The sequence below is a fragment of the Oncorhynchus masou genome, chromosome 19, assembly GCF_036934945.1.
Source record: "Oncorhynchus masou masou isolate Uvic2021 chromosome 19, UVic_Omas_1.1, whole genome shotgun sequence".
Classification (NCBI taxonomy): Eukaryota; Metazoa; Chordata; class Actinopteri; order Salmoniformes; family Salmonidae; genus Oncorhynchus; species Oncorhynchus masou.
Genome location: NC_088230.1, coordinates 34,211,669 through 34,225,873, shown reverse-complemented (window position 1 = coordinate 34,225,873; position 14,205 = coordinate 34,211,669). Strand labels below are relative to the sequence as shown.

Below are 14,205 nucleotides of genomic sequence, written 5' to 3'. Positions count from 1 at the left end.
GACAGGAACATGTTACAGGGGGAGGAGAGAGGGGAAGGAGGTGGAGAGAGGGGAAGGAGGTGGAGAATGACAGGAACATGTTACAGGGGGTGGAGAGAGGGGAAGGAGGTGGAGAATGACAGGAGTATGTTACAGGGGGAGGAGAGAGGGGAAGGAGGTGGAGAGAGGGGAAGGAGGTGGAGAATAACAGGAGCATGTTACAGGGGGAGGAGAGAGGGGAAGGAGGTGGAGAGAGGGGAAGGAGGTGGAGAATGACAGGAACATGTTACAGGGGGTGGAGAGAGGGGAAGGAGGTGGAGAATAACAGGAGCATATTACAGGGGGAGGAGAGGGTGGAAGGAGGTGGAGAGAGGGGAAGGAGGTGGAGAATGACAGGAGTATGTTACAGGGGGAGGAGAGAGGGGAAGGAGGTGGAGAATGACAGGAGTATGTTACAGGGGGAGGAGAGATGGGAAGGAGGTGGAGAGAGGGGGAGGAGGTGGAGAATAACAGGAGTATGTTACAGGAGGTGGAGAGAGGGGAAGGAGGTGAAGTAAGAATGACAAGGGTTAAAAGGAGAACAGAAACAGTGAGTGGGGGACAAAGAAAAAGACAGGGGAAAAAATCTACAAAAAGGGGAAAAACAAACTGACAGACAGGCTCGTAACCTCACAAAACAGCAAACAAGAAAACGTCTAAAACATTTCTCTCATTTCTGCTCTTATTATTATAGCCAAGGGACCATTGAAACCAGCCCTCACTGAGAGTCAGCCTGCCCTGGTTTAGAGGAGATGGGAGGGAGGTGGTGGGGAGAAAGAGAATGTAGAGGCAGGGGAGCCTAGAAGGAGAAAGTAGGAGACAGATGAAGGAGAGGAGAAAGAAGAGGGTGGAGACAGGAGAGATACTAAAAGGGCTCGGTAGAGGAGGGTGGGGACAAGATAGATACTAGAAGGGCTAAGTCGAGGAGACACACTAGAAGGGCTAGGTAGAGGAGAGACACTAGAAGGGCTAGGTAGAGGTGAGATACTAAAAGGCCTAAGTCTAGGAGAGACACTAGAAGGGCTAGGTAGAGGAGAGATACTAGAAGGGCTAGGTAGAGGAGAGATACTAGAAGGGCTAGGTAGAGGAGAGATACTAGAAGGGCTAGGTAGAGGAGAGATACTAGAAGGGCTAGGTAGAGGAGAGATACTAAAAGGGCTAGGTAGAGGAGAGATACTAGAAGGGCTAGGTAGAGGAGAGATACTAGAAGGGCTAGGTAGAGGAGAGATACTAGAAGGGCTAGGTAGAGGAGAGATACTAGAAGGGCTAGGTAGAGGAGAGATACTAGAAGGGCTAGGTAGAGGAGAGATACTAGAAGGGCTAAGTCGAGGAGAGACACTAGAAGGGCTAAGTCGAGGAGAGACACTAGAAGGGCTAGGTAGAGGAGAGATACTAAAAGGGCGGAGACGGGTAGAGGAGGACGGAGAGGGGAGACGGGTAGAGGAGGATGAGAGAAGGATGGAGATGAGACCGGTAGAGGATGGCGAGAGGAGGACGGAGACGGAGGAGGATGGAAAGGGGAAGGGAACGAGAACTGGAAGATGAGTAGGAAAGTAGTGTGTGTGACCTCTAACCTTGAGGGTCTCAAGCTCCATCTCCAGCTGTTTAGAATAGACTTCGCTGTGGTCGCGCAGCTTTCGCTCCTTCGACGCCTCTGCCTTGGCATCCTCCAACTGGGCCTCCAACTAACAAACAGACAAAGCAGAGGTCAATATCACACACACTAAAGTTTCATATCCCTTTACCAGGATAGATTTACCCATACATATAACACGTATGGGTAAATATATCATCTATGAACATTTGAACATCTTGGCCATGTTCTATTATAATCTCCATCCCGCACCGCCAGAAGAGGACTGGCCACCCCTCATAGCCTGGTTCCTCTCAAGGTTTATAATCTCCACCCGGCACAGCCAGAAGAGGACTGGCCACCCTCAGAGCCTGGTTCCTCTCTAGGTTTATAATCTCCACCCGGCACAGCCAGAAGAGGACTGGCCACCCCTCAGAGCCTGGTTCCTCTCTAGGTTTATAATCTCCACCCGGCACAGCCAGAAGAGGACTGGCCACCCCTCAGAGCCTGGTTCCTCTCTAGGTTTATAATCTCCACCCGGCACAGCCAGAAGAGGACTGGCCACCTCTCAGAGCCTGGTTCCTCTCTACGTTTCTTTCCTAGGTTCTGGCATTTCTAGGGAGTTTTTCATAGCCAACGTGCTTCTACATCTACATTGCTTGCTGTTTGGGGTTTTAGGCTGGGTTTCTGAACAGCACTTTGTGACATCAGCTGATGTAAGAAGGACTTTATAAATAAACTTGATTGATTAATTCTCTCTGAAACACAATTATTCATTAGCATGCATTGGGTCAATATGTGCATCACATCATTGGCTTATCACCCTGCCATAATTGACCCCCTCTCTCTTCCTTTACTAGAGTCCCCATCCCTGGCCCCATGAACTTCAGCTGGGGTCACCAACAACCATCTGGACCCTGTTAGCGCTTAGCGTTTAGCTGGGGTCACCAGCAACCACCTGGACCCTGTTAGCGCTTAGCGTTTAGCTCTGGGGTCACCAACAAGCATCTGGACCCTGTTAGCACTTAGCGTTTAGCTCTGGGGTCACCAACAAGCATCTGGACCCTGTTAGCACTTAGCGTTTAGCTCTGGAGTCACCAACAAGCATCTGGACCCTGTTAGCGCTTAGCGTTTAGCTCTGGGGTCACCAACAAGCATCTGGACCCTGTTAGCGCTTAGCATTTAGATCTGGGGTCACCAACAAACATCTGGACCCTGTTAGCGCTTAGCATTTAGCTCTGGGGTCACCAACAACCATCTGGACCCGGTTAGCGCTTAGCATTTAGCTCTGGGGAAGGATAGAGAATGGTATGGGGTTGTAGGCCTGGGGTGCATCTCAATAGTCTCAAGTGGCCTCCATTCCTTGTTAAGATTAGAGCAGATGAGGGAGAGGAGACACTAGAGCAATATGGAGAATAGCTACTAGGAATTTATGTTCAACTGCCTAGCGACAATGCAGACAGCACCAGACAGGCGAGGCCCTCAAGGGAATACTGGCATTCAAATTGAGAAATGAATGAATAGATAACAAGAGAAGTTGTTCCGTGCTTTCTGAATGCCAGGAGAAGCCATAGCACCAGAAGTGGTTGTGTTGAGGTTGAAAGTCTGGAATTGTTATACATACATAGACACACTCATATAGGCAGACACACACACACACACCGAAATCTAATACAGATATGGCCTCACGCAGAAAGCTGAAGTAGCTGAACGTCGCTAACACACTGCCACTTTGTCTCCAGCTTTGACAGCCCCTGACAGCTAACTTCATTCACGAGTGTTCTGCACAGCTGAGTGTTCTGCACAGCTGAGTGTTCTGCACAGCTGAGTGTTCTGCACAGCTGAGTGTTCTGCACAGCTGAGTGTTCTGCACAGCTGAGTGTTCTGCACAGCTGAGTGTTCTGCACAGCTGAGTGTTCTGCACAGCTGAGTGTTCTGCACAGCTGAGTGTTCTGCACAGCTGAGTATAACCAAGCAATGTGTTAGTTAGCTAAATATTAGCAAGCTAAGTGGTTAGTTAGCAAGCTAAATGCTAGCACGCTACGTGTTAGCATTAGCGAGCTACGCTCTGCTAGACAACTTTTACAACTCGCCTCCTTGCGGGCCTTCTCGGTCTTGCGGATGTCCTGACGCATGGCGTCCACCTTCTGCACAGCAGCGTCCATCTCCTCCTCCTTGTCGCGGAGCTGGCGTGAGAGGCGTTGCTTGGTGGAACGCAGCTCGGCCATGCGCTCGCTCAGCTCAGAGAACTCCTGTAGGGCCAGCTTCCGCTGGCTGTGGGCCTCCTTCAGCTCCTTGGTCTGGGACTTGAGGCGTTCCAGGGACTCCACCAGTTGCTGTTGGTGGTGATAGGAGAGGGAAGAAGAGAGGGGATGAGGGAGGGGAGAGAGAGAAAGAGAGGGGGTGAGGGAGGGGGAGTAGATGAGGGAGGGGGAAAGAGACAAAGAGAGGGGGCGAGGGGGGGAGAATAGATGAGGGAGGGGGAGAGTAGATGAGGGAGGGGGGAGAGAGTAGATGAGGGAGGGGGAGAGAGTAGATGAGGGAGGGGGAGAGAGTAGGTGAGGGAGGGGGAGAGAGTAGGTGAGGGAGGGGGGGAGAGAGTAGGTGAGGGAGGGGGGAGAGAGAGAGGGAGGGGGAGAGAGAGAGGGAGGGGGAGAGAGAGAGGGAGGGGGAGAGAGAGAGGGAGGGGGGAGACAGAGGGGAGGGAGGAGACAGAGGGGAGGAAGGGAGGAAGGAGACAGAGGGAGGAAGGGAGGAAGGAGACAGAGGGGAGGAAGGGAGGAAGGAGACAGAGGGGAGGAAGGGAGGAAGGAGACAGAGGGGAGGAAGGGAGGAAGGAGACAGAGGGGAGGAAGGGAGGAAGGAGACAGAGGGGAGGAAGGGAGGAAGGAGACGAGGGAAGGAGGGAGGAAGGAGACGAGGGGAAGGAGGAAGGAGGAGACGAAGAAAATAAAACACATCAGTAAACTACCAATTCTAATCTTGACTTCCACTATAAATGTACACACAGAAAATTAGCCACAATCAATTGTACCACACATTTAAAAAAAAAAGGAAATTCTACCCTTTTCAACATTAAATACATTATCTCCAGCACCACCACAACGTGTGAAAGTTATGGCTTTCTATGGCCGTGTCCGAGAGCATCCACCTTGATGCATTGTGGGTAAATGGTGACCGACAGACTGCTCTACAAATAATAATGAGCAGTTATTTATGACACAGGGTGATTTGTATATCAGTCAAACAAGCCCTTTGTTGTGAAGGAAACAAGATACCAGACAAGTATTTCTGATGACATCATCTGGTGTGCATTATGAGATTTGAACAACTACGAGCAGGCAACGGTTTTGAATAGTCAACTAAACACAAACACTATCCCAGGGTAAAGGGAAGAGAGTGGGGGTCAAATAGTTTTGCTAATGGAATTAGACAGAAATGTGGTGTTTCTGTCCAGAACCCTGACTTCAGCTAATCCAAGACATGATGGAATTAATCACAAGGAAAAAGATCCCAGTGTTTACACACCGTGGTGATCCAATGATCTGAGGATATTAGGTTAGGCTGTGTGTGTGTGTGTGTGTGTGTGTGTGTGTGTGTGTGTGTGTGTGTGTGTGTGTGTGTGTGTGTGTGTGTGTGTGTGTGTGGTGTGTTTAAGCCTAATGCGTCATGAATAATAAAATGAGACCTGACACAAGAGAGACGACCTCTATGCAGTGAACAGACAACGGTGAACTAACATTGGTCCTTGAGAGTAACAGTGTGCCCTGTGAATAATGTCAGCTCTAGTTATGCATTCACCTGACTGAATACACCCCTACGTCCTATTCACTAGACACCAAACAGAAGGAAGTGGACCAGAACGGGAAAGGACTGCCAGAACATGTCCAATAACAAATGCTTGCTTTCATTTTCCTTTGCAAAATAGGGGGTGTGGGGGTTTACCTTGTGAATATCCTCCTTCTCCTGCCTCAGGGCTCTAACCTGTTTGTCCAGGGCCTTCAGCTTGGAGGAGGAGCTCTCGTAGTCCTGGCGCAGAGTCACCGCCTCCTCCAGCTGGTGCTCCAGCCTATCAGAGTCTGAGTGGGGACGAGAAGGAGAGGGACTTCCTGGTTAGTGGCATGGTGAAAGGTACTTGCGCTGCGCTAGAACAGCCCCAAAAGTGCAAACTGTGTTCGACCCAGGCCTGGTTTAAATGATCTGTGTGTTCGACTCAGGCCTTGCTTAAATGACCTGTGTGTTCGACTCAGGCCTTGCTTAAATGACCTGTGTGTTCGACTCAGGCCTGGTTTTAATGATCTGTGTGTTCGACCCAGGCCTGGTTTAAATGACCTGTGTGTTCCGACTCAGGCCTGGTTTTAATGATCTGTGTGTTCGACCCAGGCCTGGTTTTAATGATCTGTGTGTTCGACCCAGGCCTGGTTTTAATGATCTGTGTGTTCGACCCAGGCCTGGTTTTAATGATCTGTGTGTTCAAACCAGGCCTGGTTTAAATGATCTGTGTGTTCGACCCAGGTCTGGTTTAAATGATCTGTGTGTTCGACCCAGGCCTGGTTTAAATGATCTGTGTGTTCGACCCAGGCCTGGTTTTAATGATCTGTGTGTTCGACTCAGGCCTGGTTTTAATGATCTGTGTGTTCAACCCAGGCCTGGTTTAAATGATCGGGGTGTTTGAATCATACCTGGTTTAAATGCCCAGACAGTGTTTGACCTGTGTGTTCAACTCAGGCCTGGAGTAAATGCCCAGACAGTGTTAGGTTGCCAGACGAGCAGACTAGTGGCGCGTTGCCAGATTGGGTTGCACAGAGAGCACTGACCTGCCAGTTTCTTCTTGAGCCGGTCAATCTCCTCGTTGAGCTTCTTCATCTCCTTGTCCCGGCCCAGGGTGCTGGCCCCGCGGCCCGGCCCGTGGAGAGACTGCACTGCTTGAGTGGACTCTGGAGGGGCCAGAAGGGGCAACACACAGGTTAAAAGGTCAGGGGTTATGTCCACATTTACACTCAGGGTCACAGAGGTTGTTTATGTGTCTCTTTGTCCTCTACCACCCCCTAGCTCACCCTGCAGCTTGCGGTTCAGCTCCTGCTTCTCCTGCTCCAGCCGACGGATCCTCCTCTCAAAGGCTTCCACTTCCAGCCCCCCCTCCTGGTCCGGGGGAACCCCCTCTTCTCCTCCCCCATCCTGGGAGCTCCCATCGGACAGGCCGGCCCTGTTGACGCTGCCGCGGTCCGAGAAGCAGCTGTCCGTGGTGTAGGTGAAGCCTACGAAGGGCAGATGTTGCCCGGTGAAGCCGCTGTGTGTGACTGGAGGAGCGATGTCCTGTTGGGCGGGGGGGGGGGGGGGTGAGAGAAAGACATACAGAGACAGAGAGAACGCCAAGAAGGGGGCATCAGATTGGTTAGAGTGGAACAGCCAAACAGACCAAGAAAACAGCCATGTAAAATGTTTACAACAGTAAACACCAGTTGGCTCTGGGCTGTTCAACTGAGGAACTGGATGGACAAAACAATTAAGTATTTTATTCTTCCCTTCAAATCAGAGACTTACGACTTCAGGTGGAGTATCAGTTATATTGATTGGTCTATTACTATCTGTTAAAAAAGAAAAACCAGGTCGTGTTGGCCAGCTAGCTGTTTTCTAGTTAGCTATCTAGCTGATAGCTTTTTTTCTTCTAATTAATTTTTATTTTTATTTCACCTCTATTTAACCAGGTTGGCAAGTTGAGAACAAGTTCTCATTTACAATTGCAACCTGGCCAAGATAAAGCAAAGCAGTTCGACACATACAACGACACAGAGTTACACATGGAGTAAAACAAACATACAGCCAATAATAACAGTATAAACAAGTCTATATACGATGTGAGCAAATGAGGTGAGATAAGGGAGGTAAAGGCAAAAAAAGGCCATGGTGTCAAAGTAAATACAATATAGCAAGTAAAACACTGGAATGGTAGATTTGCAATGGAAGAATGTGCAAAGTAGAAATAAAAATAATGGGGTGCAAAGGAGCAAAAAATAAATAAATAATTAAATACAGTAGGGAACGAGGTAGTTGTTTGGGCTAAAATATAGGTGGGCTTTGTACAGGTGCAGTAATCTGTGAGCTGCTCTGACAGCTGGTGCTTAAAGCTAGTGAGGGAGATAAGTATTTCCAGCTTCAGAGATTTTTGTAGTTCGTTCCATTAATGCTTGCTAGCCAGCTGGTTTCCAGCTAACATTAGCTAGCCAGCTGGTTTCCAGCTAACATTAGCTAGCCAGCTGGTTTCCAGCTAACATTAGCAAGCCAGCTGGTTTCCAGTTAACGTTAGCTAGTCAGCTCCTTTCCCCTAGTACACCCACCGGGTTTTTAAGAATATCGTCGTCCACGTCAAAGTTGGAGGTGTCAGATGGGGAGCTGACGTCGGGGATGTAGGGCGCCTCAGTGGAGCGGATGTGTTCCCAGTCGATGCCGGCGAAGAAGGGGTGATCCTTGAAGTCGCCGATGCCATTCTGGCCCAGGCGACGCTCGCGGCCGCAGATTAGGCGGGAGATTAGGTCCTTGGCGTCCTCCGACACATCACAGATGTTTGAGGGGAACTGGAAACGCTCCTGTGAGAGAGAAGGGTGGAGGGTGGAGAAGGGGATAAGAATTATTTCTTTTTTTAAGTACCTTTATTGGGTCAAACATCACATCTCCCACCTAACACACACACACCAGAAGAATAATCAGGAAGCGGGGGATGAGAGAGAGAGAGACGGGAGCGAGAGAGACGGGAGCGAGAGAGACGGGAGCGAGAGAGACGGGAGCGAGAGAGACGGGAGCGAGAGAGACGGGAGCGAGAGAGACGGAGCGAGAGAGACGGGAGCGAGAGAGACGGGAGCGAGAGAGACGGGAGCGAGAGAGGGGGGACGAGAGAGACGGGAGCGAGAGAGAGGGAGCGAGAGAGACGGGAGCGAGAGAGACGGGAGCGAGAGAGAGGGGAGCGAGAGAGAGGGGAGCGAGAGAGAGGGGAGCGAGAGAGAGGGGAGCGAGAGAGCGAGAGAGAGGGGAGCGAGAGAGAGGGAGCGAGAGAGAGGGGAGCGAGAGAGAGGGGAGCGAGAGGGAGAGAGAGGGGAGCGAGAGGGAGAGAGAGGGGAGCGAGAGGGAGCGAGAGGGGAGCGAGAGGGAGCGAGAGAGAGGAGGAGCGAGAGGGGAGAGACGAGAGGGAGAGAGACGAGAGGGAGAGAGACGAGAGGGAGAGAGACAGACGGGAGCGAGAGAGAGAGGGAGCGAGAGGGAGAGAGACGGGAGCGAGAGAGACGAGAGGGAGAGAGACGGGAGACGAGAGGGAGAGAGACGGGAGCGAGAGGGAGAGAGACGGGAGCGAGAGGGAGAGAGACGGGAGCGAGAGGGAGAGAGACGGGAGCGAGAGGGAGAGAGACGGGAGCGAGAGAGACGGGAGCGAGACGGGGGCCAGAGAGAGACGGGGGTTATTAAGAAGTAATAGATGAGAATGAGACAGAACGTGTTCGATAAGACATGACAAGCACCAGTTTAGATACTGACAGAGACTATGATGAAAATAGTTAGAAAGTAGGCTAGTGTTTCAGGAACTAGACCCTTGAGAAGGAGCATTAACCTGGATAGCTTCAGGAAATAATCACACCATGTAGGTGGCCAACTTGTTAATAAAACACCCCAGTACCAACACCACCAAACAATCACAAACTTTTGGAACGGGCAACAAGTCTAGCTGACAAGGTACAAATCTGTCGTTCTGCCCCTGAACAAGGCAGTTATCCCACTGTTCCTAGGCCGTCATTGAAAATAACAATTTGTTCTTAACTGACTTGCCTAGTTAAATAAAGGTAAATTAAAGGGCATCAAATCATCAGACTTATACAAAAGTATGTGGACAACCCCTCAAATTAGGATTTGGCTATTTCAGCAACACCCGTTGCTGACAGGTGTATAAAAATCAGGCACAGCCATGCAATCTCCATAGACAAACATTACCAGTAGAATGGCCTTACTGAAGAGCTCTGTGATTATCAACGTGGCACCGTCATAGGATTCCACCTTTCCAACAAATAAGTTTGTCAAATTCCTGCCCTGCTAGCGCTGCCCCGGTCATCTGTAAGTGCTGTTACTATGAAGTGGAAACATCTAGGAGCAACAACAGCTCACCCGCAAAGTGGTAGGCCACACAAGCTCACAGAACAGAACCGCTGAAGCTTATAGCGTGTAAAAAATAGTCTGTCCTCGGTTGCAACACTCAATGCCGAGTTCCAAACTGCCTCTGGAAGCAACGTCGGCACAAGAATTGTTAGTCAGGAGCTTCATGAAAAGGGTTTCCATGGCCGAGCAGCTGCACACGAGCCTAAGATTACCAATGCCAAGCGTTGGCTGGAGTGGTGTAAAGCTCGCCACCATTGGACTCTGGAGCAGTGGAAACGCATTCTCTTGGAGTGATGAATCACGCTTCCCCATCTGGCAGTCCGACGGACTAATCTAGGTTTGGCAGATGCCAGGAAAATGCTTTCTGTCCGAATGCAGTGCCAACTGTAAAGTTTGGTGGATGAGGAATAATGGTCTGGGGCTGTTTTTTATGGTTCAGGCCCCTTAGTTCCAGTGAAGGGAAACCTTAACGCTACAGCATACAATGACATTCTAGACGATTCTGTGCTTCCAACTCTGCGGCAACAGTTTGGGTAAGGCCCTTTCCTGTTTCAGCATGACATTGCCCACATGCACAAAGCGAGGTCCACACAGAACTGGTTTGTCGAGATTGGTGTGGAAGAATTTGACTGGCCTGCACAGAACCCTGACCTCAACCCCATCGAACACCTTTGGGTTGAATTGTAACACTGACTGCCAGCCAGACCTAATCGCCCAACATCAGTGCCCAACCTCACGAATGAGGTTATGGCTGAACGGAAGCAAGTCCCTGCAGCCATTTTTAAAAATGTTCATTTTTTTTTTTTTTTTAATGTACCTTTATTTAACTAGGCAAGTCAGTTAAAATAACAAGTTCTTAATTACAATGACGGCCTAGGGACAGTGGGTTAACTGCCTTGTTCAGGGGCAGAACGACAGATTTTTACCTTGTCCGCTCTGGGATTCTAACCTTTCGGTTCCTGGCCCAACGCTCTAACCACTAGGCTACCTGCCACCCCAATGTTACAACATCTAGTGGAAAGCCTTCCCAGAGAAGTGGAGGCTGTTATAGCAGGAAACGGGGACCAACTCCATATTAATGCCCATGATTTTTGAACGAGTTGTGACATTGAAATTAGATGTTTGACGAGCAGGTGTCCACATACTTTTGGTCATGTAGTGTACCTTAGATAACCTAACCGGCCGGGCGGCAGTGTAGCCTAGTGGTTAGAGCATTGGACTAGTAACCGAAAGGTTGCAAGTTCAAATCCCCGAGCTGACAAGGTACAAAATCTGTCGTTCTGCCCCTGAACAGGCAGTTAACCCACTGTTCCTAGGCCATCATTGAAAATAAGAATTTGTTCTTAACTGACTTGCCTAGTAAACTAAAGGTAAAAAAAAAAAAAAAAACTTAGATAACCTAACCTTAGATAACCTAACCTTAGATAACCTAGGTGTCCGCATACTTTTGGTCATGTAGTGTACCTTGAAGTAAACAATCCAATAAACATTATAAACTATTTCAACCGATTAATAACCCAAAAGTTTGTTATATTTAATAAGTGTAGCATATAATTAACTGTGAAATACTGTACATTTGGACGCAAACAATCAATAAATCATGAAACAAAATCATTAATTATGAAAATGTTTGGAATATTTAGCACTTATTGCTGGCCCATGGATTTGGTATAGGCTAGCTCTTCTGGTCGTTTTGAGTCTGAATATCGTTGTCAGTTTGCAGAGCATTCCTTCTTTTGACATGCATAATATAATATATGCATATTGGATACTGATGACACACAAGCTAAATTCCCTACATCTACACATTGTTGCAAGCTAGGCACTAGGGACCCCTGACTTTGTTCTGCCTTAGAGGTACACTACATGCTTGTCCCTACGCCCGGACCTATGATCACATTTCCCTATCCATACCTGTGGCTGGTGGCGCTCTCCCAATTCTCTTGCATGACATCCTATCCTTGTTTGCTTTCCTTAATGACTACTGTTTTCATGAATGGACGCTAATTGAAATTGTATACTTTCAAGACTCGTTTTCCACTTTCCCTCACAACCTAAAAACCTACCACCTAAATGCCCACCGGTTTCCTCAAGTTTACCTCGTGGTTCATGATCTTGCCGTAGGTCTCCACCAGGGACTCTGCATAGAAGGGCGTCTCCCCGTAGAGCATCTCGTACATACAGACCCCCAGGGACCACCAGTCACACTCTGGACCGTACTTCCCCATGCCGTCTTCCATGGCCTGCAGGATCTCAGGGGAAATGTAGTCCGGAGTGCCTACAGCCACAGACGACTGGACCTGGAAGAGTGAGGTTAGGAACTACAAATGAGATGGTTGAAGTAAAGTGGACTCAGAGAAACATTTTACGTTGTGCATGTAAAAAAACGGTCCAAATCATATCCTATTTGTCACATGCGTGGTAAACAACAGGTGTAGACTAACAGTGAAATTCTTACTTACGGGCCCTTCCCAAAAATGCAGAAAGAGAAAGAGAAATAGTAGAAAGTGTATTTCTGTTTTGAAAATAATAACACAAGGAATACATAGAAAAATAATAACTGGCATAAGAGGTGTGTGAGTGTGTGTGTTTTCATAATAAAGAGTATTAACTTATTAAAAAACGATTGAGTTTGTTTGAGTCTTTGCTCTCGCCTGTATAGTGTCAGATGGGCGGGTTTGGAGTTTTGAGATTATTTTTTTTGGTCCATTAGGCCAGGCAAACTCAAATCAAGTACAGATTAAGTATTTGAAATTATTTCAAATAATATTTGAACCCGGGTCTGGGCTATAGTGAATCTTGCTATAATCTCCCTTAGGCCTTCTATCACATCATCAAATTCTAACGGTTGGGCTACACATTTGACTAAAACCCTGAACCTCCATACATCTGACAAATCACCTTGAACCTCAGGTCAATTTCTGTCTCAGACAAAAAATGTCATTTTCTTTCACACAAACAGCTGAGTAGTACAAAAGGGGCTCTGTGGTAGAATCTCTGAGCAATGAAAAACAAATGAAAACTTTGCACGAGAGCAGAAAAAGGAGTTGAGCCATAAAGTTATTTCATAAAACAGTGTGAAACATCTATTAATTCACACTATAAAAACCAGCCCTTGAATAAGTCCCAAATGGCACTCTATTCTCTTGACCAGGGCTGCCCAACCCTCTTCCTGGAGATCTACTGTCCTGTAGGTAAAGTCCAACCCTCTTCCTGGAGATCTACTGTCCTGTAGGTTCATCCCAACCCTCTTCCTGGAGATCTACTGTCCTGTAGGTACAGTCCAACCCTCTTCCTGGAGATCTACTGTCCTGTAGGTTCAATCCAACCCTCTTCCTGGAGATCTACTGTCCTGTAGGTACAGTCCAACCCTCTTCCTGGAGATCTACTGTCCTGTAGGTACAGTCCAACCCTCTTCCTGGAGATCTACTGTCCTGTAGGTTCAATCCAACCCTCTTCCTGGAGATCTACTGTCCTGTAGGTTATCAGTCCAACCCTCTTGCTGGAGATCTACTGTCCTGTAGGTTCAATCCAACCCTCTTCCTGGAGATCTACTGTCCTGTAGGTTCAATCCAACCCTCTTCCTGGAGATCTACTGTCCTGTAGGTTCAATCCAACCCTCTTCCTGGAGATCTACTGTCCTGTAGGTACAGTCCATCCCTCTTCCTGGAGATCTACTGTCCTGTAAGTTATCAGTCCAACCCTCTTCCTGGAGATCTACTGTCCTGTAGGTTCAATCCAACCCTCTTCCTGGAGATCTACTGTCCTGTAGGTTCAATCCAACCCTCTTCCTGGAGATCTACTGTCCTGTAGGTTCAATCCAACCCTCTTCCTGGAGATCTACTGTCCTGTAGGTTCATCCCAACCCTCTTCCTGGAGATCTACTGTCCTGTAGGTTCAGTCCAACCCTCTTCCTGGAGATCTACTGTCCTGTAAGTTATCAGTCCAACCCTCTTCCTGGAGATCTACTGTCCTGTAGGTTCAATCCAACCCTCTTCCTGGAGATCTACTGTCCTGTAGGTTCAATCCAACCCTCTTCCTGGAGATCTACTGTCCTGTAGGTTCATCCCAACCCTCTTCCTGGAGATCTACTGTCCTGTAGGTTCAGTCCAACCCTCTTCCTGGAGATCTACTGTCCTGTAGGTTTTCAGTCCAATCCTCTTCCTGGAGATCTACTGTCCTGTAGGTTCAGTCCAACCCTCTTCCTGGAAATCTACTGTCCTGTAGGTTCATCCCAACCCTCTTCCTGGAGATCTGTCCTGTAGGTTCAGTCCAACCCTCTTCCTGGAGATCTACTGTCCTGTAGGTTTTCAGTCCAATCCTCTTCCTGGAGATCTACTGTCCTGTAGGTTCAGTCCAACCCTCTTCTTGGAGATCTACTGTCCTGTAGGTTTTCAGTCCAACCCTCTTCCTGGAGATCTACTGTCCTGTAGGTTTTCAGTCCAACCCTCTTCCTTGAGATCTACGGTCCTGTGGGT

At 48.6% G+C, this 14,205-nt stretch overlaps 1 protein-coding gene across 1 annotated transcript in view; it reads right to left on the bottom strand.

The window, feature by feature from the left end:
- The window catches only part of LOC135506216 (serine/threonine-protein kinase MRCK beta-like), a 137,807-nt gene that overhangs the window by 45,204 nt on the left and 78,398 nt on the right, over nt 1-14,205 (bottom strand). The window contains 7 exon segments of the mRNA XM_064925732.1: nt 1,593-1,703; nt 3,685-3,927; nt 5,537-5,670; nt 6,409-6,528; nt 6,649-6,907; nt 7,930-8,178; nt 11,827-12,027. Of these exon segments, the coding sequence (XP_064781804.1) occupies nt 1,593-1,703; nt 3,685-3,927; nt 5,537-5,670; nt 6,409-6,528; nt 6,649-6,907; nt 7,930-8,178; nt 11,827-12,027 (1,317 nt within the window).